The following is a 27039-nucleotide window of genomic DNA, read 5'->3' as shown; positions in this document are numbered from 1 at the left end:
AGAAAGAATCCCTAACACAAACCTAAAATAAACTCAGAGCCTGAGAACACGGACTTGAGAAGGTTCGTTGCGAAAGGTTCACCAGCAGTGTGGGATGTTGCTGTGTAAGTTACATGACAGTTTGGACGGTTTAAAAACAAAGCTTTGTAAGAGAGGATTGATTGTAATAACCAGTTCCTGTTTCCAGCAAGTTCGATGCCAAGAACTGCCAAGAGTCTGCCAAAAGCAATACTGACCCCAGGAGTCAGAGTGGAGATGAGGTGCACAAAGGCAGCTTGGACTAGAGGGCAGCACCCTTGTCTGTACACAAACCCAACCTGCCTTCCCAGTTTTCCCATGAGATACAGACAAGTCCCTGCATAAATGGAAAAACAAGGAGGCAGGGAGGCAATGGAGATGACGCTCACTTTCCTCATGCAGAACCCAATCTCAGGAGAAAGAAAATGACACAAAGAGGGAGTCAGCAGCTTTGGGGAGGGATTTCCATCTCTGCTTAACAAGCACCTTTTTGGTTTTTTTGGACACAGCTTCAGGAAATGGAGAAGTCTAATGAATATGACTTGGCATTGGGAGTGCTCAAGTCCCAAGACAAAAAAAAAGGGTGATAGGAAAAATAAAAGACTAGCAAGAAAGTAACTGGGCGCAGCCAGCACACGTGGGAAATCCCAAGGGTTAATTGTGACAAACCTGATAACCTTCTAAGAAGGGATACTTGGCTTGGTAGATGAGGGGAGAGCAGCAGTTTACCTTGACTTTAAAGGGCTTTGGACACAACCGCCTGAAGAAAACATACAGCCAAACCCCTTTGCTGTGGTGCAGATTGCCACGTGGAAAACTGGCAAGATACCAGGTCCAGAGGGTTGTGACCAAGAGCACAAAGTCCAACCGGCAGCCAGATACATGTAACATTCCTCAGGGGTCAGTAATGGGGCTAATATTATTTAATGCCTCTATTTGTAACCTGAAGACAGAACACACCCTCAGCAAGTTTGAAAATGATATCAAGTTGTGAGAATGGCTGACGTGCTGGGCAGAGCTCCTGTTCAGAGGGAACTCAACAGGCTAGAGAAATGGCCTGACAGATACCTCAAGAAACTAAGAGATAAATACAAAGTCCTGCTCCTGAGCAGCCTCGTCTAGGTTTGGCACTAGTCTGAGGGTGAACTGAAGACCCTTAGAGGTGCCTTTAATACCTGAGTTATTCTGCAATTCAGAACAATTCAGGCAGACAGCTTCCTGCTTAGAGGTCCGGTGAGATTCTTTTCAGATATATTGTACTTGCTGAAATAAATGGAAAGTCACTTGTAAACTCACACAGCTTATTCTTTTCCCATGCTCACCTTCCTGCACACTGCCTGACATTTACACTGAGGCAGCAGTAAAAGAAGAACAGGAATTAACAGTATCAGTACAGACAGCAACACAGATAAGCCATGAAGATACAGGCTATTTTTTCAGTTAGAAAGTCACTCAAAACCTACACTCAAACCCCACTGCCATTTGGGAACACGGTAGTTCTGGTTTTACTTCACCGGCTCCAAGATTCACTTAAAGCTACTCCTTTGAAGAAAAGTGGGGAGAAAAGGCGAGCAAGAGCCAGACTCAATTTGTGGCCTTCTTCATAAGATGGCTGCTCGTTGCTTCTTGGTCTACTGACAGTGGTAGACATCCCTGACTAATGCAGCATGTCTTACCACGTAGCGAAGAGCTAGAACCTCAAACAGGAAATCATATCAGTGGAGGTTATTTCCTCTGACATTTCCATCTGCTGAGCATCAGACCTAAAGACCCAAAGGAGCACGTTAACAGCCAGGGAAAAAGCTACGCTTAGCCTACAGGAGTTCACACTATCCACTCAACCCCAAGTTAGACACTCATTTATCAGTTCTTGGAATAGAGTTTAAGAATACAAGATGCAAAGCTTAAAAATACGCCTTTTGTTTTTGAAAAAAAATTGTACAGTCAGTTTTAAGTGATCTACAAGAAGACGCTCAGCTATCTTTAAGAAAAGTAAACCTCTGCAATGCACTGCATACAGAGTTTTAACCAGCAAGAGCCAGTGAGTTGGGTAAACTGCAGTGTTTCCTGAAAGAGCTTCAGTGGCTTTTGTTTGTTTGTTTGTTTCCACCCTGTAGGCAGAGACACTTGACAAGGCAGTACAGTGCCTTCACGCTGCTGAGCACTAGGTTAGTTTTTCTCATGTCTCACTCTTGCACTACAGACATAGCTCAGCGTGAGGCTGGTGTGGGCACAGTGGGCAAGGGCAGTTCCATGGAGGGAGTCTCAGTCACTTCGGCTGGACTAGGCTTGCGAAGCTCCAGTTTCTCAGTGAGTTGGTTATAAAGCTCCTTCACAGGTTCCCCACTCTGCGGAAAGAGATTTAGAGAAGGGGACAAACAGGAGAGTCAGACTTCATTCTTGCTACTACTAGCTACAGCACTAAATTTGCAATTACCCTCAATGTTTTAACACAAACCAACACAGAAAGAGGAAGTTACAAGGTAATTAAGACAACTTGGAAAGCTGCTATCTGAGCAGAGCACGTGTTCCATTAAGCAACGTCTGGAAAGGCAGCTGCTCTCATTTGCAATTAATTTTCCCTTTCTCATGTTTCCCTTCTTACCTGTTTGTTGGGTTCCAAAGCCTTCTGGAGAGACTCTAATTTGGCAGGCGCCACTTTGTGATGCAGATGAAGCAGCAGTCTCAGCACATGTCTATGTACATTCTCCTTTCTGCAAAAAGCAATTTTAGAACAGAGTAGCTGATATAAACAATCAGTCTCGAAGAATGAGAAGCCTATAGCAGCCCTACCAGAAGAATACCTGACAGAGCCACAGACTGCAGCTTTGTTGTAATCTCCCCAAGTAACTGAGAATTGCCTGCGTGCCAAAGTGCTAACCCTGCCTTAGACTTTCAAGCAATTCATGGAATTAATTCAACAAGGGTGGACCAACGGTAGCAACCATGGGGAAGGAGAGGTGGATTTTAAGCACAGACTACAGCACGTGGCAGATATTTTTGTCTCTCAGATGCACCGAATAGGCCACATGCACATAGAGGAGGATATTTGGCCCTCAGTGCATGTGGAGGAAATGGCGGTGGCAGCAGCAGCACTGAATACTGCCATGCCTGAACAGCAAGCCTCCCAGATCTGGCCACCAGCTGAACCACACTGACTTAAAAGAACTAACAAACAGGTTTGCTGTGTGCCGCTGGTACTGCAAAGAGCTACAGTTACTGCTTCCTAGTCACAGCTATCACAAAACACAAAGGATATTATCTTTTGCAACTCCAGCTTGAGAACAATTCCAGTTTAAGCAATAATTTACAATGAACAACTAACAATTTTGCTGTTCAATTTTTTTTAAACAAAACATAAGCCTTTCCTAAAAGAGAAACAGTATCAAGCTAAGATCTCAACTACGCATGAAGAATTTGCTGAAATATTAAACAATAGCTCAAAGAAGTGCAGCCTCTCACAGCTATCTCATAAACACATCTGAGCAAAATCAGATTTACCTTGAGCAAGCAGTGAGAAAGAAGCCATCAAAGAGACTGGTGCAGAACTCCTCGAGTGCAAATTCGTCACCCAGAAGTGTGAGGTTACCAGTGAGCAGATGCAGAAATATGTCACCGAAGGCCAGGTCACTGAATGTCTCAACTGTACAACATGAAAAAAGAGAGACCGAGACTTGCAAGGATGTGCCAAACCTTGACGACATAAGCAGATGTTCTTGTTGAGAACTTTGCAAAACCTTTTCCTTATTGGCTTTTACAACAGGTAACCCAGGAAGGTGGCTGTGAGCTTCTACATTAGGAGCAGAAGTCTGAGAAATGTATGCAGAAAACCCGTGATATCTTGAAGACTGAGGTCAAACAGAGCAGCTTGCTGCTGCCAAAATCACAGGGTCCCCCTTCTATACTTCTCCATAGTCCTCTGCTTACAGCCACATCCACCTCGTTGCACTTCTCAGACCTCAAAGTGAACAGATGCAAATCACCTACCAGTGGAAAAAGTCACCCATGTAAATGAGCTGGTAGTTAAGCAAAGGGCCCAAAGAACACCAGTGAGAGAGAGAGTGGGAAGTGAGCCCCCCATTATTGGGAGCAGCAATTCCTACGATTGCTTCAGAGCTCTCATGCAACTTAACCCAGAGAAATCAGGTAAGTCAGAGAAGAATTTAGGGCTGTGTTCAGTCCTGTTTTGTTACAGGTTTTTTCACCACACAAAGCCAAGTCCCAAGAATTTTTGGTCATATGCAATTACTGTGAGCAGCAGCAGAATTAAGCCACCTGCTTTTTATCTTTCATTCATTCCAAATAGCTCTCAGCTAATTCCATTGTTAATACAGCCTTTGATGTAAGGAACTACTGACTTTCAGCCACTACCCCTAAATTCTTGGAGCAGGAGAAAAGTATCCTAATTGCAGACAAAAACAACCACGTCATTCTGCAGTGCTTTACAATTAAGTCACCAGAAGAGCCAAAAGCTGAACATCCATCTTTGTCTCTGCAACAAGTTTCATTTCAGATTGTTACTTGCCTCCTGGGTCTCCAAGACAAGGCAAACAGCTACAGAATAGAAGACAAGACCAAAACGCACCTAGTGCTGGCAGAAGCCTGAGGAAAGCATTCTTGTTCCTCTGTTTAGTGATGTGAAGGATGTAGTATAGCCCAATCTCACAAGCTATTCTGTTGTCCTGCAAGAATCTGTTACAAGAGAAGCAAAGTTTCTTAATCAATAAAACAGTTTTGTTTTTGTTTTCTTCAAGGGAGTTTAGAATGGTGATGGACAGGAATCAAGCAGTTACAGGAATGACTAACCTCAAACCCACTGAAAGCAGCTGCTCAGTGACTTTGATTTGATTGTGTGCATTTTAAATAGTATTAATGATAAGTGATCATCCAAAATGGGTTTTAAAACAGGTCCTAGCATTCAAAAATTATACAAAGCACAATAGTGTTTTGTTTTAAGGTTTCCCAAAGGTCAAATGTCAGCACTGTCATAAAACAATTTTAAATATAAGTACTGGGATATAGTACTCTGTATTCTAGCATATAAACAAAGAATTGTTCTGGAAATTAGCACAAGATATGAATATGACAGAGCACAATGAGGATTTTTAATTATCTCTTTGAAGCCCCCAGAGTGATAGGTTGTCTTCAGAGAGTGTCTGTGTAACAAAAATGCAAAATTTATGATTTACAATAGCACTCTCCAGGTGGCGAGCATGGCACTTATCCAGCTGCACCCAGATTAAGTTGTATCACTCAAATACTCATCATTCACTGCTTGGGAAGTTACAATCAGTGCATCTGAAAGGAGTAATAACAAGTACTTCGATATTCACCCTGCTGAAAAAATGGTCATAGCAAGAAACAGTACTTTATGTAGATGTATTTTATTTGAGGAATTGTGGTGCAAACCTGTTCTGCAGAAGGTAAAGTTCAAGCTTCATTAACCAGGACTAAATCTTACCCAAAAAAGTCTTCACTTTACCACATGCAGTATATTCTCCTGTCACTGTTGGTTGGCTCCTTGATGTTTTGCTTTATCAATAAGACTGATATGTAAAAGGCTGGTAAGGCAGATTACGTACTTGGTGAAAGCTTCAGGAATGGTGCTGGGGTAGGGAATTGGCCCCTTCTCCTCCGAGGGCAGTTTCTGATCTACATTGAACGTGTGGTCATCCACCACAAAAGACATCAGCATAGGCAAGAACTTGGTGATCAGCTCAACTTCCTTAGAGGGATTGAAGAGAGGGGAAAGAACAATGTTTTCATCAATCAGTTCATGCCACCTAACAGTCCCACAGCACTGTAACAAATATTAAGGCAATATTAATAGCCCCACCCTACACCTAGGAAAGCAAGCTTTCAGACATCCAGTTCCCTTCAAACTTCTTGAAAAATTCACTTCCACATTATCCACTGGTAATGAGGAAAGCTGTATTTCACCTAATCTATGGAAAGAATTTGAGCACAGCTGTTACCCTGGACAATTACATAGTTTCTCTTCCAAGGAACCTTTTCCAATCTCCAAGTACTGCATGTTAAGGAGGCTACCATCTCTTTTTCAGATATTACAAATAATTTTCTTCATGGCCTTAACTGACAGGGATCAATGCATAACTAGAGTAGCAATAGAAAAGAGTTTTAGTGCATCTTCTCTCCATGCAAGGCAGCACAACCTGTGTTCTATCAGAAACACAGAATGGAAGGCTACAGATTTTATTAGAGGAACAGTTCAATTAAAAAACAGTAAGGGACAGACATTCAGGTAAATGGAGCTTACAGCGTGTCCATTTGAGCTGCTGCTCGGTGACCACTTGCATGTCTTTTTCTAAATCACTGATGAGAGGAATGCAGGAAGCTGACTTGAAGATTAAATCAGGGACTCATAATGCAAACCATATAAGAATCAAATCTAAGGAAGCTCACCATTTTTGGTTCCTTGAAGACTTGACTGTCAATCATGTCCCAGGCCCCCTGTCCCAAGGACAGCATCCTAAGGAGCAGTAGTAGATCTGGACTTTCCTCGAATTTTAAGGAGTAGGGAAAAAAAAACAGATAGTTTGATATTCCACAATTTGCACTTACAGGTATTTCTTTGGAAGCAGTGGTTTACAGTCAAAGCACTCCTGCACTAACAGTCTTCTCTGATATTGCTAGAGGCATTCAGTTCTCAAATTTAATCGATAGCTGATTCCTCAAATAGGAATCAAACAGCTTAAAGAACAACAGGCACACCTGAGAGCTGTTTTTTTGTAACATTTTACAATGTGCCAAGAAGTATGCAGCCAGTGTGATCAGGACACTGCTTTTAAATGTGTCCAACCAAATTAGAATACTGAAATACAACGTGACAGGATGAATCAAGTCATTTCAGCAGAAGTGAGAAATGGGAAGTGTAAGAACAACAACAAATTTTCATTTATGTTGTGCCCTAAAACCAAAACAATTTTCCGTCAAACTGCCACAAAGAAGTTATTTCATCCAACAACAAAATTTAACAACTCCAGGATAAATGCAGCAAAAGACTCACACAGGGAATAAAGGCTGCTGCTGTTAGGTGAACTGATGGAAGGACAAAGCAGGGATGTATGTATATGCATAGCTGTTAGGACAGAATGAACCATGCAAAGAATTTGTTGTCAGTTCAGAGCTCCAAAATGCCCATCTCCAAACAGTGCTCCTGCAGAGCTCTAAGGCATGTGCTACAAATGGGAAGCCAGTATTACATTTCTCTTATTTCAATTTACACACGCATTAGAGAACTTAATGATACTTCTTCCATATTGCCAGTCTTTTGCTGATAGATGCTATTCAGTTAAGAGAGATTCACTCCAGGTACATGTGCTGCAACACTCACCCTGGGTAAGGTGTCCTGCCCTACCAGGTCTTGCAGGTGCCTTATGGTACTCAAGGCCAAGGTGTTAATGGCAAAGGGATCACACAAGATCATCGATAAGTCCCTGAGAGAAGAAGCAAAAATCAAACACACGTCACACATAACAGCCACCCCTGCAGCCCAGTTCCATATCCCACTGTATGACACCAGCTTCTTAAGAAAATGCATCTCACTGGAGTAAGATGTTTGAGCCTGTTCTTGTAAGCCCATCAACTATCCCATCTAATGTCAAAGCGGTACATGCACTTCTGTACACTTAAAAAAAAAAAAAAAAAAACAACAAACAACACACATGGAAACCACTGTTAAAGAGAAGGGACACAAGGCAACTACTGCAACAATACCCTTACAATTATAATGCAAAACCTGAATTTCTGTCACTTATTACCTACAGTTGTCCACCCCATAAAGCTTCTCCTGCCTTTGTAAAAAAGCTGTGAGTGTTTCTTCAGATAACATGCTCCTTCAAGTCAATGAAAATAATTACTGAACATCTTTTGTGATGAAATCAAACAGGAGACCTCACACAGCCCGTTACCAGGCCATAAAGGAGACTGCAACAATCACTCAAGGGTAGTAACTTAAGCAGTACAAGTTTTTTCACCAGAACATGTCTGCAGTAATGCTGATGAATCCACTGCATTTGACCACACAGAGGAACTACTAGCTGCTGTCTAGCTCTGGGGAAGAATTAACACCTAAAAAACAAGCTAGACGTTGTGACTGCTGGGAACCAATTTCCAGTTTCTCAATAAACAGCTTAAGTGGCTTACCCCAAAACTTGTTCTTGTCCCTTCTTCACTCCATCCAAAAATCCTTGCAATTCCCGAGCTCTCTTGTTGTCCACAAACTTCTCCCGAATGCAGGCATCAAGGCACCAGGTGAACTGTTCAAAAAAAAAGAAGAAAGCTTAACAATAATGACAGATCTCATTAAACTGGCAATAGAAAACACAGTATCGGAGAAAACAGACTTGGAATGACCTCCAAATCTCTGGAGTTAATAAGCTTTGTTAATACACTTGGGTATGGTAGCAAGCTGATCACAAATACAGAGGAGCTCAAACATACAAACATCCCAAGAAGAGGTCAGAGGTACCGATATAAGTTAAACTGTTGCCACTTTCTCCTGTTCCAAGACAGGCATTCCCTGGCAATTGAGGCTCACACTGAAGCTGTATCAATTAGCAGCAATAATGTTGGATATTTTAGCCATGGCACTACAACTCCCACCTTGTAAGAAGGGGTTACCTTCTGGAGCTCTCTGCTTTCATATCAAATGGAAAAGACAGTAAGACATCTTATCTGACCTAAAATTGTTGTTTGTTTGTTTGTTTTTCCCACCCTTAAAGAAAACAACACACGTTTTTCTCAGCATTTCAGCTGTCAAGACAGAAAAAACTTGCTCAATTTTCTGGGATGCTTTCATCGTGGCTTACTTTCCTCACACCATTATATGGTGGCAAAATGCAGTCACCTGAAAACAATCTGTAACTTGAACAAGAATTGCCCTTTTCTATTCAGTCACTGTATACCGATTTTGAGACTCTTGATCTGAAGATGTTAAAGAGCATGCAGTAATATTGATCATCACTCGAGGACATACTCTCTGTAAGCAGAATACACATAAAACTTGGCAGTATTACTTAGAAAAAGAAGTCTTCTTGTAGATCAGAACGATGCCGGCCATGGACAAAGGACCAATAACAAAATCCTGATGTGACGCTAACACCAGGCCCACCACACCCCAGTACTCTAATAGTTTTTAAAATTCAGGATCCGAAGTATTTAATGTTACACACACAGTTTACTGACAGATGGAGTGTATCACACCAGCACAACAGGAAGGAAAGCAAGCTTTGATTAAGAACCTGGGGCTAGCTGATGTTTTCGCTTATTTTTTGCAGCATCTACATAGGCCAGATTAGATGCTATTTTTAACGCTCCACGAGTACCATCAATTTGAATGATTTATGGGTTATGAAATGAAGCAAGCTGCTGGTTAACCAAGATGAAATTTTCACCTGAAGTTCCAAGGACTATAAGATGACTTTTGGATTCAAGGTCTGAACTCTCTTCACAGAGAGGACTCATCTTCTCTGGTCTGAAGTCCTGCAGGGCAGCAGGTATGCACAGGAGTGGGCGAAACAGAAAATTCTCCAGTAATACTCCCATCTGTCCCACATGATTAATACCTTATGACAGGGGTCAACGGTGCAGATTTCACTGATTTCCAGGTCATGCAGTGACATCAGGAGCTCTGCCCGTAGCGTGCAGTAATGAACATTCCTTGTCCGAAGGAACAATGTTCTCAGAAACTGCAACACCATATCGTAGAGCTTCACGTTCTTCCCAATCATCTGAGTCAGCTTCTGAACCACCTAAACCCAAAGGGGAAAAACGTGCACTCAGTACCAAGAAGTACCATGACCACACACACGCAAAATGTTATTTCTTCCAAGCTCCTTAAAAGCAATTATTTGGGTGGTTTGGAGGGTGGTTGCACACTGCAACAGGCTCCCCAGTGAAGTAGTCACTGCACCAAGCCTGTCTGAATTTAAGAAGCGTTTGGACTGTGCACTTAGTCACAAATTTTTGGGTAGACCTGTGTGGTGCCAGGAGTTGGACTTGATCCTTATGGGTCCTTTCCACCCTTCCAACTTGGGATATTTTATGATTTCAAATCAGGATTTGACAAAGTGCTTCTTCAAGAGATGCTCAGCAAATCTTTCACAGCCATAAGAGAGCCAGGAAGCCAGGCATTTTGAAAACAGGCTCTCTTGGGGGCTGCGTGGAAAGTAGCAGCAGCATTTGCAAAGTTAAGGTGCTCAGTTACCTGGTATCAAATAATGTAATCTACAATTACTGTAACATGGAAAGCAGCTCATTTTTTTTGAAAGACTTGTTGTATTTCTATTTTCAGGCTGTGGACATGAGAATGAAGGTGAAGTCTGCAGTATAAACCTGAAACCAATTGCACCAGAGTACCAGCACTAGAAGCTGGCTTTTGAAAGCAAAACAGATCCAAACCACACCCCCCACGTAACTGTAACAGATACGGTACTCCTCTGAAATGAAAGCTTTGTACTTCCTTATCCCTGGTATTCCTTTGCATTCTCAGTAGCAAGGTCCTTCCAGAAACTCTGGTATTTCCCTTTTGGAGAAAAAGTCCCCTAAGTGACACATTGCAGCTGATCCAATCTAATAGCTTGCTGTTGCTAAAAAGAGAGAGACCCACTCCTAACATCTACGCCACTGTTCCCTGGCACATAAAGGATGGCTCACGCAGGCAGGCACTTTGCAAAGGGTTTCATCCCAGATGATCTCTTCTTTGAGCAGATTTAACTCACTGCCTTGGAAACCCACTTACTGGTTTTATTTGCTGAAGATTCTGTAGCACTTACGGAGCTGAATCAGCTCATGGAAGGGGCTGATATCACCAGAGCCAGAGGGAGGGAGGGCAGGAGCACCACCTGCCTTTCCAGCAGCAGTGTTAGATCAGCTCTGTCCCCTCATGTAATTCCATCCAAAGAGCAACTTTTCTGAAAGCCAGCTTAGGATAGGAACTTTCTATGTTCCTTTCCAACTAAGAAAAAAAAAAAAGTTGGTTTCTCTGTCCTGCTTAAAAAAACAAACAAAAAAAACCACTTAAGATAATCAAATTGATTTGATAAGAAATACTCTGCTTTCAGAACAGCTGATGGATATTAAAGCCAGACTGAGCAATACAGAAAAACATTTAAAAATTCATAAACAGCTCAGAACATTAATCAATTATTACACTGCCTCAAGCAACTATTAAAGTAATTCCTGCTGCTTTGATCAAGATGTGTAAGACATAATGGAATGTATTTCTTGCAAATACTTTGTCCAGCCTAAGTATTTTGTTGCAAAATACTTTGCAAATTTAGTAGCAAAGTTAGATGGTTGAAACCAACACCTCACTGTTTGATGAGGTAGACTGCAAGGTAACAAACAACATTCACAAGTGTGTCTTAAGAGGTTTCCTTGTCCTTACCTCTCCCTGCCGTCTTGCTTTGGGAGATGGACTGAAGAAATTGTTCAAGACAGAAATTTCATTGCTGAAGAGAATGTTTTCTTTCTCCAGGATATATTGTTTCAGCAGCGGAGATACCTCATCACCAAACAGCGCCTGGTTATCCTGCCAAATCTGGCGCTTCACCTCCACTGCACATGCTTTATACAAATCCTTATCGGCCATTACCAACTTCAGCTTCTTCTCAGGGACCTGTGATCAACAGAGCAGTTACCTAAGTGTAGAGAACCCCACCTGGCTGACTGTCCAAGCAATAGGTAAGCGACTGCAGAGGACATCTAAATCGCCATCCCAGGCAGTCTAGTAATTTACAAAATGATGCAATTAAATAAGATATCACAGTCTCATCTTTTTCCTTCCCTACTCCAAGGAGCAATAAGCTAGTCCTAAGACACTTAAATTCTTAAGCAAGCAGGTTACACATCAAGTTTTTCCTTATTTCTTCCAAAGAGGACAAAAGACTTTATGTATGTGACAGTATGATTTGGAGTGATGATTTAAAATTCAGTGGCTTATAAAAGTTCTGATAGTGACAGTTCTGTACCCATTACCTTAAGTACGATATGATACTTTTAATAACGCTATTCATAGAGATTTTTGTTTCACAAATCTGAATTTCAATCCTCCCTGCTTCTAATTGCATTCTTCAAGTTTTACTTTCCATTTGCTACGGATTTTCAGTCAGCTATAGAAAAATTCACATATCAGTGAACTTGACTTCTCTTAGAAAGGTGCATGTATTAAATAAAGTAGGGCAACTGTCCCACCAGATTTTGAAGAAGTAAAATGCTTTTTGAATTAACACCTCAGTACAGAGCTGTTAAAAGCCATGAGAATCAAGTAAGTTTTCCAGTCAGTTCCTAACACTTGCAGAGGGTCTGCAGCCAGAGCTTGCAACCCTGCCCAGCTAAGAGAAACAGTGTAACAGAGATGTAACAGAACAGGCCAACTGGAGCAGTGGTTTTACCTTGGGCAAGTGCTTCATGACACACATTACCACGGGCTGTATGGAAGGCATCTTGACCAAGGAAAAGCTTTTCTCCAGGAGATCTTCCAGCTTCTTGTACCTAGAAACACAGAAGAGCAAGATGCTCTACTACCATTTAACAGCAAAGGACCAAAGTGGCTCATCTCAAACACTGGAACTTGCACACCCAGAAAAGTCAACGCTCCTTTGCAGAGAGTTTTCTCATCTGTTGTAGCTTTCACATTAAATTCCCAGCTCACTGCGAATAACCAAGAAGCCTGCTGACAAACCTTTCCTCAACTTTCCCTTCCAAAGCGATGGCCGAGACCCGCTCCAGCAGCTTCTCCCTCAGCTCGTCGAACACCGACTGGTGGAACTCCAGCCGGGGGGTGCCGTGCAGGTCCAGGAAGGGCAGCGCCGACTGCAGGGAGGGCAGGAGGACCCCATTTTCTGTCTGCCAACACAAATACGGGACAGGGGGCGGTCAGGGAGCGACAGTGAGGACTGCTGAAGCCGTGCTGGCTTTAAAATAAATAAAAAAGGGAAAAAGAAAAAAAAAAAAAAAAAGAAAAGAAAAGAAAAGAAAAGAAAAGAAAAGAAAAGAAAAGAAAACAAACAAACAAACAAAAAAAAACACAAAACAAAGCACAGACACCCCCTCCTCGGGTCTTGTCGCCCCCTCCCCACACCCAGCCCCGCTCCCCGGGGGGCTGCTCCCGCCGAGGCCCGGTGCAGGCCGGGCGTCTCCATGGCGACCCCGCCTCACCTGGAACTGCTCGATGGCCTTGAGCGGCTCGGTGCAGTTGGTCAGCGTCTCCTTCAGGTCCTCGCCGTTGGCCACCCCCAGCTCCTGCAGCCCCGCGTACATGGCGGCCCCGCCGCCCCCCCCCGGCCCGCTCCCGCCACGGCCCCGCCGCGGTCCGCCCCGCTGCCGGGTCCCCCAGCGCAGCGCGGTCCGCCGCCCTTCCCGTCCCGCGGAACGCGCTGCGCCGCACCGAAGGTTCCGGGCCGCCTGCGGCCGAAAGCAGCTTTTCTGCCCCGCTGAAAGTGGTGAAATCGGGAAACGACACCAAAAACGGCGCGCAGCGGGGAAAATGCCTTTCCCCGTCCGTCGTTTGGCCGCCGCCAGCGCCAAGTTTCGGGATATTTGCTACAGCTCTGCAGCCGTGCACCAGGGCTGTGCTCTCCCCTTCCTGGCTGGAAGCCAAGGTTTGTGTGAGCTTGTACACAGACACCTCATACCTCAAGTGAATTATCCAGCCATGAGGCACAGAAGCAGGTTGCATTACTTTCTCTCTTGGCTGCGTCGGGATATTTACATATCTAGAGTTTGCAATAGTTCAAGTCCTCGCAGAAAGCCCTTTGGCAATTGCCCAGCAGTTAGCAGAACAATCAAAGCAAAACCTACGTGATTTAGAGCCCCCAAAAGGCTAGTAGCAAGGGCAGGACTAAGAGTCCTGTGTCTCAAGGGTGCTTTTATCAGTACCATGAAGTCAGTCTAAACTACTGTGACCAGCCAGTGTCCATAAGCCCTCAGACAGCCACCCTGGTGCAAGCAGCTGCTGCACACACCCCACGTGTGTGCGCAGCATGTCTTTGAGACAGGAGGATGCCTGGGGCACCAATTTTGCTTGCTATGCTGCACAAAGCTGAACTGCGGTAGGAATCTTTCCCAGTGAGCCGTGTGAAAGCTTGCCTGTCCTTCTGGGCAGACATGAAAGCATGGGAACGTCAGCACTCTGGTGATTTAATCCGTGTCCCCGTTGCAAAGTGGGGCATTTGTGTAGACAAAACAGCTGCTTATGCCTTCCAGTTATGCACCAGCAAAGTCTCAACTGGAGTCTGAACTCTGCAGGAAGATAAAGGCTTAAAACAACTTTCAGACCAAGAGATGTGTCTCCAAATACACCCTGCTGGTGTCATTCTTCTAGTCATTCTGCAGGTACAGGCCTAGCTGGTGAAGTCTTCTGCTAGCCATGGGGTCAAGATTGCCTTGCCAAGAAACAGGTCAGTTTGTACAAGCCAAAACATTTATTTTAAAGCAGTTGCAGGTTTATTACTAGACCCAATCACTGGGAAGCAGAGCAGAACAGCCTGAAAGAAACACCTCTCCTGAGGCTAAGAGATTCTTCCTCAGAAACTCTGTTTTCAGGGATGTGTCTTTGTGAGGGAAGGGGCATGCAGGCACTGATGCTGATAGTGGCGTGGGGGCCAAACGGCCTGAGCAGCCCCGGCTGCCTCCCACCCACAGCAAGGAGCAAGCCAGCCAGAGCCTCCTGTGCGTGGAACCCAAAAATGCAGATGTTTTCCCGTCTCAGCTGCCACCTGAGTGCAGACGAGGCACCACGAGCAGTCTGGAGGCAGAATGCCAGTGCTCTGCCCCATTGCAGATGAAGGCATCCTTGCAGGGAGCGCCTCAGGTCCACACCAGTGCCAAGCACGGCCCTCGGATGAAAAGGAAACCCAGCCACGAGGAGTTTCCCCATTTCTAATTTTGGCAGCTCCTGCTAGCACTGCCAGGCGCAGAATACCAGCGCGATGAGTTTGCCTGCTTCCTGCTTATTAAACAGGAGAGTTCACCCCGCATTTCTGTTTACCCTCAACACCATTGCCCGGGGCGGTTTCGAGGTTCTGGCGATGCCTCTGCCAAGCGAGCACCGGAATCGCACGAAGCTGTGGTTGCACTGACTGCGTGCATGGCTGGCGGACGGGTGCTCTGCCCGGCCCGTCGCAGCCTGGCCCACGCGCTCCTCATGGTCCCTGTGGCTTGGGGCTGGGCTGAAGCCAGAGCCTGGCCCTGGCCCCGCCTTTCTCCTCTTTTTAAAGCTCGTAGAAAGCAGCCGCTGTCAGATGTGGGCTTGCGTTTGCTGCTCCTCTGCTTCCTCTTTGACTCTCTGACAAAAAGTGCTTCATGTCTTGGCGTGAGCTCCTTCCCCCCTGGCTGGTGATCGTAGCGGGACTGACGGGCATCGTGCTGCTCTGCGTCTCCACCAAAGACGTCCCCGTCACCCCGCTCAGGACCAAGGTAAGGGCGAACGGCTCCGGCAGGGGTGGCAAAGCTGGGGTCAAGAGGGGCAATAAGCAAAGGACACTATCCATGGCTATGGGGCTACTGCTTAAGGAGAGCCTGCCTGTTTCCTTGTGCCTCTCCATGGTGCAAGCCAGGCACTTAAACTACAAACTGGCGTTCTGTTGCTTTTTAGATTCATTGAGCTACTGACTTTCTAGCCTGAAACAACAGAACATGGACCAGAACAAGGCTGTGAGGATGCAAGAGCATCCTTCGGCATAGTATAGCTTTTCCAACCAAAACCAAGCTGAGCCTTTGGGTCCAGGTGCCCAGCTGGTGAGAGGAGGTGCCAGCTGAGCATTGTCCATCAGCCAGCAGAAATGCCCCGTGTGGGCTGGGCAGAGGCAGCCCCCAGCAGGAGCCACCCCACAGCAGCAAGGGGCCGTGATTTCAGGGGAGGGAAAGAGCTGGGTCCCTCTTGGAAGTCGGTAGGGTTTTCTCTCCTACTTCTCCTTTCCCCTCTTGATCTCAGCTGAAGATCCATCCTGCCATACACAGCTGCCAGATCTGCCCGTGCTTCTTGACACAAAGCTGCTGAGGTGTGCTTAGTCACACACTGTGGTTTATTCAGAACTACGCTAACCTACAAGTTTAGAGACACTATCCTCCCCCAGGCTTCTCAAACAAAACTGGATTAAAAAAACCCTGTTACTCCGTGCTTTGCCAGCACCTCTTTCCTTCCCTGATGCTGAGCTGTGGCACTAAAGCAGCAATACTCTCCCCTGCCTTGCGCTCCCAGCAGCACTCTCTCATTTTGTGAGGGAGGAAAAATCCCGGCTTCTCCACCAAGAGCATTTGTTTCCTCCTCTCCTGCGGCAGCTGACATGTCCCTGCCAGAAATACGAGCTGTCACTCGTGTGGGAGGATGCCAGCAGGCTCGGGCAGGGAGCTGCGTCCCCTTTCCGCATTCTGCTCGGGCTCCAGCCGCACCAGCTCCAGCCCCAGCACCGAGCCTGGGAGCTCTCAGGAAGGGTGCAGGCGGCTGGCAGCAGGCAGGGCTGAGCCAGGCTCCATCTTCTGCTAAAACCCTTCCGATGCTGCAAGCACCAGCCTCTCTAGAGGCCTCTCCAGAGCTTTCTCCTCCCACTCAGTGACAGCTATGAGTATTTCTGTAGAAGATGCAGCTTAGACCACGCACTACCACAGATGTCCCAGACTGGAATGGGGAAGCGATACCCTAGGCTAGCACGAGTGCTATTTTAAGGGCATTTTGAGAGCTGCACTGCAGGGTACCCCTGTGGTCTCTCCTTTCCTAACCCTCATGTACCAGCTACAGCACTGTCAAGCTCAATTAGTGGCAAACAGACCAGACCCTGGGCTGCAAAGAGACTAAGAAAACCCTCAGCCTCACTACTAGGCAGTAGGAGAAATATGACAGTGCACAAGGTGTTGAGAAATCTCACGCAGGCTGCTGCTGTTTTTGCCAAGACATCCTCTCAGTCTGCATGGAACGGCTGCACTGGACAGTGCGTGCGATGGTTAGTCCGAGTACGCTGCGGCTCAAACAGATCTGGCACACATCAGGGCAAACCCAACCCATGCTGCACTATCTCCAGTAGGGAAGTGAGTCTCGGGTTCCTTAGAAGCAGCAGAAAGCCACAGCCCTCCAAGTTCTGCATGAAAGCCTTCTTTCTCTAACATATTAACCCAGCAGCAATCTGAGTCCCAGATTCAGCTGAGAAACTGTATAGTTCCGTCTCCCACTGCACTAGGGCCTGTTTCTCCCAAGCTCCAGATGGCTCAGCTTGCCATGGAAGCCCTCTGCCTGGTTTCAGGAACAACCACAGAGCATGCCACTACAGAAATTACGTATTTCTGGGTGTTTCTCCACTTCTGCTGCTCCTCGTGTATATATTCAGAAATGCAGATGCTTCACTCTAAATGCACATCATCTCCTGCCTTCACTCTTTCTTTGAATGTAAAAAGCTAAATGAAATACTGCTGTGTAGGCCCATGGGTCACCCAGAGTACCTACAAAACAATGAGCGGCCCTACAATAACAAAGAATTGTGCATTCAGTGTTTATTTAGAATGCTTTCGGGGTTTTCCAGTATGGCGTTGTTCTGGATGCTGGCCCATCCCGCACCGTCCTGTTCATCTACCAGTGGACCACTACCAAGGCAAACAAGACTGGGGTTATCACAGAGTGCAGTTCCTGTGTCGTGCAAGGTAAGGTGCCCGATCCATGAATTCTGGGCTCTGGGATTAGCACAGGATGGAACAAAATGGAGAGGTCTGTGTGTGGTCCACTGCTGCGATTTCCTCAGCTCCTGTATCATCTAGCTGAAACCTGAAATGTTGGCAACAGCGAAGCGCAGGCTGCTCATTTTCAGCATGGGTCTTCCTCAGCGTGGGCAGATTTATCTATACACAGCTGGGTGTCAGAGCACTTCAGTAGCAGATGACAGCTTCGGTGGCTTGCTGCAGCTAGGGGAGCACACCGAGGGGTGGTTCCAACATCCACGTGGGTCAGTGGACGAGCCAGGGTTGCTGAGGTCCTCATCCAGGGGAGATGGTGAACAGCAATGGAGACAAGTCTGGCTGCAGGGAGACTCCTGGTAACTTCCTCCTCCCAGCTGTACTCTGGGCAGTGAGTGGTATAGCCCCACAGGAGGCATGACAGCTCCAACCCCTTTGATACCAAAAGTATGAGTTCAGCTTGGCTTTAAGTGTCACATTTTGGAGAATACTGGGGTATTTTTCAATAGTTTGGGTCGCCTAAGCCCCACAGGTGCCAGCTAAAAGAGTTTTGTACTTTAATGCGCTTGGGGTTTTTCTTCCCTATCTCTAAATCTTGCTTTGATGTTGAGGCATGATTACAGCAGAATGCTGGAAGCCCTGAACTCTCAGTAGCAGGGCAGCCTCGCAACAAGCAGGGAAGGGATGCTCTTGCAGGCTGCTAGCGAAACAAACCACATACAGATGGTGCACTAAGGGCTCCCTGAAAACTTGTGTTTGTCTTGACTGCTGCCACGGTCACAGGCTGAGTTAAAAAACTAACTGTAGCTCCATGCTTGAACACTTACTTGAAGCTGCTGCAGCAGGGTGTCAGCAGCAGCAAGAATTCCTTGTCTGCAGGTCTCTTTCTACATGTGAGCTCAGCTCCATACGGGGCCCAGGAGAGCAAAACCCCTGGGGAGGGAGTCATGCAGCCAGCAAGGCAAGAGGGACAGAGGCTGGGGAAGCCAGGCTTTTTCCGGGTGATTGTTCAAAATCAACATTTCAGACCACATTGAATCTCGCTCGGAAAGATGAGTCAGGGCTTGCACACAGCTTCTGTCTGCACAGCACCAGCTTCCTCTAGACCAGAGGTGTCCTGTTGGTAGATAACTGGTTCACAAGCCACCTCCACCAACACAGAAGGAAGTGGCTGGAGGAAGGAGATGACATCACTTTCGATGCTGCCTGCGTGGCAGTGTGCCCTTTGTTTATCTTTTATAGCACTTACATTTTTTCCTCTGAGCTGAGACAGCCTCAGCTGTTGCAGCAGTCATGTGGCTGGCGCATGGTCATTTACAGGGTATCTTAGCAGCACAGCTAGGGTTAGATGAATGTAATTTGGTATTTACATATTGACCATTTTACTCCCAGAAGAGAGCAATGGAAGAAGTGGGAGCTCCTTTGTTCCACCTGTGACAGATCCTGGCTTTGTGTGTGTCCTGAAGGACAGCATGCCCTCTAGTAACACCTCCCACAGCTTCTCCCACATCTTCCCACAGAAAATTCCATTCTTTCCCCTGATCCCCAGGTCCAGGAATCTTCAACTACTCAGATTCACCTCAGAAAGTAGGGAAGAGCTTGGATACATGTTTGAACCAGGCCCAGAAAACGATCCCGACAGAGCAGCACAGCCAAACTCCCCTCTACCTGGGAGCAACCACCAGCACGAGGCAGCTGAAGTGAGTGCATGTTGCAAACCCACACCCAGAGATCAGCACACGTCATGTGGATCAGTCTGTAAATGAGTCTCACCCTGTCTGCTCTGCAGTGTTTCATCCCTAATCTGCTGGTCAGGTAAACCTTCTTCAGCTCCCCATGTACTGGAGGGGAGCACGGCATGGCTGTGTCCATACCCTGTGCCCCAAAGCAGCCATGAAGACGACAGTCTTGCTACTGCCACTGGTCACCTTCACAATCAGGGCTGGGGGAAACGTCTGTCAGTCTGGAAGCTGAAGTGTTTTTAGCTTTAATGGCAATCCACGTGAGTGTGCAGTGGTGCTTCTTGGCAGCAGGTTGGGAGCAGTGGTGGGAAGGTCCACCCTACATACTGGACCTGTTCTCAGTCACCTCACTGGGACCTCTGGCTCCTTATGGACATTGGGAAAAAGTAAAGTCTGGAGTCTGGTGGCAAGGCCACAGGATCCCTCAGTGTCAGCGGGTACTAAGCTCCCAGATTCTGGACTGGTGGCACAGCTGCTCAAACCTTCCCTCTGCATTTTCGTTGTGCAGGCTGTTGTTGCCACCAGCGCTGTGCGAGGGGAGAGGGAAGTAGCAGCAGGAGGAGGATTATCGTTGTGCCTCACAGTGCTGCCACCCAAAATAGGGAGCACAGCAGATGTCCTGCAGCTGTGCACTGTGGGCTGCTCCTGGCAAAGCCCTGTAACAGCAATTGTGCCTTCTTTTTCTTTTCTGTCTAGCCTCAGCCATCCCACCTTCTCTGACGATCTCCTCGCAGCCCTGACTGTGGCCCTGAAGTCAACGCCCTTTGACTTTCAGGGGGCACAAATCCTGTCCAGTCTAAACAAAGAAGTATTCAATTGGATTGCTGTTAACTACGTCCTGGAGAACTTCTTCAAGGTAAAGGATGATCCTGTCTGGAAAGTACAGAACTGAGCCGAGTAATTCCCATTAACAAACAGCAACAGAGACAAGTGGAGGGACCATTATAAATCCCTGCACTGTAAACAATGCTTGAGCACTGCTTGCACTGCCTTTTAGAGAAGGCAGGTTATATCTAACACTAGCTGGCTGGGGGGAAGATGATGTGAGATGATTAAAATCAGGCTGAGGGACCAAACCTCTAACACAGCCTTGCCTGGATGTGCTCATATTCTTGTCCTGATGTGAGGCTTTTGGACAACGCATACACGACGTTCACAAACACAACCTTACACAGCCTGCTCCCGGGTGTACACAAGAATTCCAGTGCCCTGCTCAGGGACCTTCAGTCCTAGCCCAGAGCCACTGTTGAACAGGCATTGCTGCTATATCTGCAGGGTACTGTGCAGTTGTCACCAGGGTCCAGCTGTCCCAGGGACCAGCCTGTGGACGGAGAAGCAAGAGAAAAGCCTGTAAATGTCCCTCTCATTGAGATGCCAGCACGAGTACAGCTGGGTGTCCCTAGCATAGGTGCCTGGTCTGTATTCAGAAGGCACACACTGAACAACAAAGTGCATTTAATTTTCCGTGCTTCCTCCATGGCTTCTCAATCCAATGGCTCCCAAGAAAGACTCAAAGTGCAAAAAAAAAGGGAGGCCAGACAGCAGCTGAGTAACTCCATAGCAGGGAAGTGAAACAGAGTTCTGAAAAACAGCAGCAAACATGCACTAGCTTGGGAATTGCTAGCCCTGCTGGCAGCAACACAGCCTCCCCAGGCCAGGGACAGAGCACTGCCTGCAGTGTGAGCTTTCCTGCCCACACTGCTAACTTCAGCATTGCCAAAATCAGTTCTGCAAGACTGCAGGAGATGAAACCACAGGGTTCTCCTGACAGGAGGAACACTTCAGCATCAAGGCAGCACCTGAAGCCCGTAACTGCCAACCTGGAAACCTCCCTCTCATTCCCCACCATCTTCTCCCCTGCTCCTACCTTCTGAGACCACTGCCTTGAGCAGCCATCCAAGGCTGTGAGCCCTGTTTGCTCTCGTTGACTGTGGAAAGCTCTGTGCAGATGGCTGTGGTTCCTCTGTTCCCTTGGCACCTCTGTTCCCTCCAAATCCTGCAGTTCAGCATCCTTATGTCCTGGGAGTGGAGGGGGGCAGCTGTACAGCACCAGAAAGCTGCTTTCTCTGTGCAGTAGTGCTTGTATCTGACCATGATGCAGATGTAGAAGTCCTAATAACCAACCTCTCTGGTTCTTTTGGGGTCAGTATGACTGGCGAGGACACTTGGTCCCTTCCGGAAAGGGGATGGCAGGAGTCCTGTCCATGGGAGGAACCTCAATACAGCTCACCTTCAGGGAAGAAGGGAACCAGGTGCCAAAGGAAGGAGTGAGGCTGCAGCTGTACGGGCGGACACACGACGTGTACACCCATCACTGCCCCTGCCATGGCATGGACCAGCTCCGCAGGAGGCTGCTCTCTATGCTCATACAAGTGAGTACCTGCCAGAAGGGCTGCTGCGAGGCTCCTGGATATAATATCAACCCTTTGCACTGGTTTCATAGGGTGTAGCTGCTAAGGGGCAAAATATCAGTCAGTCTTTTGCAGAGTGTGTTCACAATTATCTGAAGAAAAAAAAAAAAAGCCCAATGCATTTGTCCCCATGCCTGAACTGATGCCCTCCAAGCAGACACACAGTTCAGGATTTCCTACTTGCAGACTCCCTGTCTCCCTGCCTAATGCACACAAGCACAAAGCTGCTCTCCACAGGTGCTAAGGTCACATTCAGGGTGGAGAGAGGCAAAGACTTCCCTTGGATCCCCATCCTAGAAGGGGAGCACCTGGGAACCACCAGGGACCTTCTGTTCAGGATATTGCTGTCCTGTTGACCAGCTCTGAAGCCCTTTCTAAAAGAGCAATATTACATTTTGAAAACATGCAGGTGTTTTGATTCTTCCAAATTGTTTTCCCCACTTGCAGGGACTGGTGGCGCAATCTGATGCAAATTCAGGAATCATTCTTGTCCTCAGCAAAACTGAATTTTTCATAAACAAGCTACTCAGTGCCCGGCCACACCTCCCTCCGGGGAGCAGACCCTGATATGAGACCTGGATGCCCCACAGAGGGCCCCATTTACCACAGATGTACTGGGGAACTCCTAGAGACAAAAAACACTGATTCTCAAGGGGTTTCCACAGCCCTGCATGGTCCCCGCTTGCCCACATGGGCAAGCAGCTAACTGGAACTCACATGCCATCCAGGTCACCCTCGCTAATGGGGAGCATGAGGGCTGAAACATCATAAACCAGAGAATTGCCCAGGCCTGGCTGACTGCCTAATGCAAGCAGGATTACCCAGGGTTTCAGCAACCAGACTCGTGAGCATGGACAAAAGAGGAATTGAACGTGTTTGAAGGCAGACCAGAACAGCCTTTCTTTTATCTGGAAAGAATACCTTATTCATTGAAATTGTATTTCTGGCCTGAGAGCAGGTAGGGCCAAGACACCCACAGGCTGCAGCTCCTCAGCCTCCCACAGCAGACCCAGTCATTGCAGCTTGCCCTGAACTCAGCAGGAGCTGGGACCCTGCAGCATCTGGGTCTTGCAGTAGAATTAACTGAGATAAGGTTTGGCAAACCGTTTGCAGCCTGCCTGCTCATTACAACACTGTGGTGCTGGAAAAAAACCCACAACTGTTCCTTACTTTGTTGTATTGTCTCCCTCTATAAAGCCTTGGGATGCCGACCTCCTCTCTTGCTGCCTCTACCCTTGTTTTATTCTCTCCCTAGGATCAGAGAAGTGCTAAAACTGTGTCTAATCCCTGCTGGCCCCTCACCTACTCCCAGGAAGTGCGGTGGCAGTCAGTGCATGCAGGGCCTTGTGCTGCCAGTGACGACGCATCGGACATCCCTGGTCCTGACGAGGTCTTCAACATCACCGGTTCCAGCAACCCGTCTGCCTGCGTGACCCTTGTGCACAGCCTGCTCAACTCCTCCTCCTCCTCCTGCAGCTTCCTCACGCATTCCCTCAGCAGTGCTGTCAAGCCCTCGCAGACCAGGTTTCTGGTGGGTTCTCATTGACACCGGGGAAAGCAATTAGAATTGGGAACCCGTGAAATGGGACCAGTTTGGTCATTAATAAGTACAGTGGGAACAGCCACAATGGCTAGCCAAGAGAGCCAGGGCCACACATGCACTTCTGCCTTTCCCCCCCCCGTTGGGGCAAAGGTGTTCAAAAATGGACCACAGGCTTCCCACCACAAACTCTGATGAGGCTTTTCCATCCCATGTCTCAGCAATGTCTGCTTGTGAGATGACCGTGGGGGGCTCCATAGAGCCATAAAGGAGCTCGTGTGATCCCGCAGGGTTAGGGCAGGTAGGGGCTGCATGCTGGGGTCTTCTCACATCAAGACCGTGGTGAAACTAAAGTTCCTCTCCCACTTTGAGGTAACATCCAGGCATGTTCCACCACGAGTGTGCTTATACCTGAGATCTTGGATCTAGTGTCCAAATCATTAGGATGTTAAGCCAGAACCACTGCAAGGTCCTAAGACATACTGAGTGCATTTCAGAGAAGGCATCCAGAGGGAGGAATTAGAGAAGTCTCCCCAGTTCCCTGCTGCTGCATCTCCTATAGACAGAGTGCCAAGGAGCACAAGGACTAGCCTACGTAGCCAGAGGGCCAGGAGGCTGCTGTGTGCAAGCTAAACTCAGCTCTGTTTCCTTCTCCAGACAGCAACAGATCTTTCTTGTTTTCCTCAGAGGCACTGTAACCAAACACAGGTGCATAGGGAGGGCACCTGGGCAAGGTGCCCCATGCCTACTGCCACTTCCTACAGGCACTGCAGGCAAGGATGCACAGTCCAACCTGATGATTATTTTTGTTGCTGTTGTAGGTGATTTCTGAGGCCATGGACTTCCTGAGAAAATCTGTACCCTCTCCTGACTTGGGTCAGGCGGTCGACAAGATTTGTGGGATGTCTGTCAAAGAGGTAACTGTGGAATAATTTAGCATACAGGGATAGTGGGAAGCAAGGGACACTGTTATAAAAGCCCACATGGGTCAGACTAACAGAGCCGTAAATCATTGGCTTCCTCAGGGAAAATCTTTATTTTTTTTACACTTTGAGGAAACAGGCTCCACTTATTTTCCTTCCTCTCAAATCTCAGCTGCTACTCTTGGCAACACCTGTACTTAATTCCATGAGAAGTCACAAATGCCTTCTACTGCATATTAAGGAGTAAACAGGAAGCCCATCTACTTACTCCTGCACATCACCTTGGTCCTCCTGTTATCCTCCACTCATTCAGTGCAAGGGACACATCTGCTTAGGCTCCGGGGAATATCCCATTTCACCTGGGCTCACACAGCCCAAGCCATGGGGTGTCTGGAGGTTCTCTTCCTCAGTTGGTGTCTTATGACACCACCCTCATTTGAGCATACACCAACCAAGCGTCCCTTCCACAGCAACATCTAAACTGGCCAGTTCCTACAGGGTTTGCAAGTCTCATTAGCAGTTCCCTGAAGTTCTCTCTTCTGGATAGAAGGAAAAGGGCTCGTTAGTGCTTCCGCTGAAAGGCTGCAGCATTAGCTCAGCCTAATTAGAGAGCAGAAAATCACACCAAGCAGTTGACCTGAGACCTGACTGCCAGTTCTGATACTCTTTGAACTGCCAGATCTTTTAACAAGGTGGGAACAAAGGCACCGAGAGGTAGCACTGATCCCCAGACCACAGCCCAGTGGGTGCAGGAAGCATGGCTTCAGTCTGCACAGGACACCACCCCTCTCCTCCAGTCCTGCAGTCAGTCCCAGAGCAGGAAGCGGGAGGGTTTAAGCAAGCCTGAAGTTCAGCTACTGAATATTTACTTTTTTTTTTCCTCCATTATTTTTCTGGAAATGACACCAGCTAGTCCAGGAGTCCGAGACAAGCCTGGATGTAGTTGCTGATTACTGCTTTGTAACCGCTTTCATCTTTCATCTCAGTACAAAGGGATACACGCTGGACTTCGATAAGTCTGTTCAGACTGCCTTCCGAGAGGTCAGTTACCAAGGTGTGGTATGTCCAATGACAAGGGAGGGATGCTTTCAGTAAAGCCAGTCTGTTCCCAGTCCTACAAGCCCTAACCAACAAGGTTTCTCCAGCAACATAGTTTTGCAAAATAAATTCAGTTTTTAGAAGCAGGAAAGAATGTCAGAGAGCTAGGGATTCCTCTTGCCCCCACTGAAAACCTGAAAGGCCAAAACCTTATTTGAAGCAGTATCATCTTTAAGAATCCATGTCTAATAAGCAGAAGAAGCTCCATTGCAACTTAATGCTGAGGACAAACTGCTGATAATATTTCCTGAGCCAAATGCTCACCGACAAAGGCATATCTCCTAGTACCTGAGCAGGGCAATACCAGCGATAGCAGCTCAGTCAGCCACATGGAAGGAGTCAGACAAAAGCAAGGTAATGAGTTAGGGCTGGGATCCATCCAGCAAGCTCAGACTAGAAAGCCAAAGACAAGCTACTGACACCACCAGCCTAAAATCCACCCAGGCAATAGGACCACAAGCAAAGCTGCTTACAGCAGAGGCCTACCTGGGAAATCCAGTCAGCAAGCAGGAGAAAGAACAGCACACAGATGCACCCACAGCATCGCTCAGGGGGGAGCTGGCTGCCCAGGCCAGAGCTTAAATAGGGCTCCAAGGCCAGTGGGTAGGTGAGGCTGGGCAGGGCAGTTAAGGCCTGTCAGTGTTCCCTAGGAGAGGAAGAGCCGCTCACTTCCAGCCTAATCCTTAGGTCAGTCTCAAATAAAGCATGTAAGGCCTTGGGCCTTTGTACAGAAACACAGCTGGGCTCCACAGTGTCTGCTTCTCTTCTGATCTCTCCTCCTTTTTACTTCAATAGATTGGTGATCCATCATCTGGCTGGACTCTCGGGTACCTGCTGAGTCTCACCAACACCATCCCCCAGGACAGCCCAGGAGTCCTCAAGGGGATCGAACCGGGTGTCTGGTCTTTGCTCCTTATCCTCTTCGTTGTGCTGCTCACTGGCTCTTTCATGCGCATCTCATACCGAGTGATGGTCAAGGAAAACAGCTTCAGTAACAGGAACAGCAGTGTTTTTGATGACAACTGACTCTTATTCCAAGACTCTTGCCAGAGGGCAGGGAACAGGGTACATACAGAAATCACATAGGCGTAATTCACTGGAGGATGCAAGCGATTTTCCTTTAGGACTCAAGAGCCTCAGTGCCTTACTTTAGCCTGCTACCATTTGCACTACTGTACATTGAGAAAACAGATCCTGCTCTGCAGGAAGTCTGAGATTCCCAGTGGATATCAAGCTGTATGTTTTCCAAATGAGACCAGCTTGTGCAGATCTTGTTTGGGCTGCAAGTGAGATTACTAATGACAACCTAATGAAAACATTCCCTTGAGGAGGCAGGCCCTGAGCACTGTTGCAAGGTTAATATTGAACAATCCTACCTAATTAGAAGAGGTGATAACTGGAAAAGGTGCGCTGTCCTCTTCTCTGGCCACAAGAGAGAAGATACCTGCAATGTCTCCACTAACGAAGACTGGAACAGACTTAAAATACAATCAGAATACAACAGCCAACTTGCTTTCATGTTCCAGAGAAGAAGGTTTGTATTTTCTTCCTGCTACTCCTGACATGTCCTTCCACATCAGTGACAGTACCCATGCGTCCCTTCCAGTGAATGCTCCATCTGA

At 47.2% G+C, this 27039-nt stretch overlaps 2 protein-coding genes across 2 annotated transcripts; one reads left to right on the top strand and one right to left on the bottom strand.

Moving 5' to 3' along the window:
* Positions 1 to 1916: 1916 nt before the first annotated feature.
* On the bottom strand, positions 1917 to 13322 carry NELFB (negative elongation factor complex member B). Its single transcript, XM_084299318.1, has 13 exons — positions 13201 to 13322; positions 12725 to 12888; positions 12435 to 12534; positions 11429 to 11659; positions 9606 to 9791; positions 8185 to 8297; positions 7373 to 7475; positions 6442 to 6537; positions 5601 to 5743; positions 4604 to 4710; positions 3520 to 3661; positions 2624 to 2732; positions 1917 to 2366 (listed from the first exon to the last, which is right to left on the bottom strand). The coding sequence occupies exons 1-13, from the start codon at positions 13300 to 13302 to the stop codon at positions 2229 to 2231; spliced, it is 1734 nt and encodes a 577-aa protein (XP_084155444.1). The 5' UTR covers positions 13303 to 13322; the 3' UTR covers positions 1917 to 2228.
* A 2023-nt stretch (positions 13323 to 15345) lies between these two features.
* On the top strand, positions 15346 to 26443 carry LOC311217347 (ectonucleoside triphosphate diphosphohydrolase 2-like; the record flags this gene model as incomplete). Its single annotated transcript, XM_084299330.1, has 9 exons — positions 15346 to 15459; positions 17556 to 17673; positions 19253 to 19403; positions 20142 to 20301; positions 21593 to 21817; positions 23112 to 23387; positions 24218 to 24313; positions 25229 to 25360; positions 26213 to 26443. 9 exons carry the CDS (start codon positions 15346 to 15348, stop codon positions 26441 to 26443), a joined length of 1503 nt encoding a protein of 500 aa, XP_084155456.1.
* Between the last annotated feature and the right edge of the window lie 596 nt (positions 26444 to 27039).

The sequence above is a fragment of the Netta rufina genome (assembly GCF_964035555.1).
Source record: "Netta rufina genome assembly, chromosome: 20".
NCBI lineage: Eukaryota > Metazoa > Chordata > Aves > Anseriformes > Anatidae > Netta > Netta rufina.
Note: the sequence above shows the minus strand (reverse complement) of the source record. Positions and strands in the feature narration are given on the sequence as shown.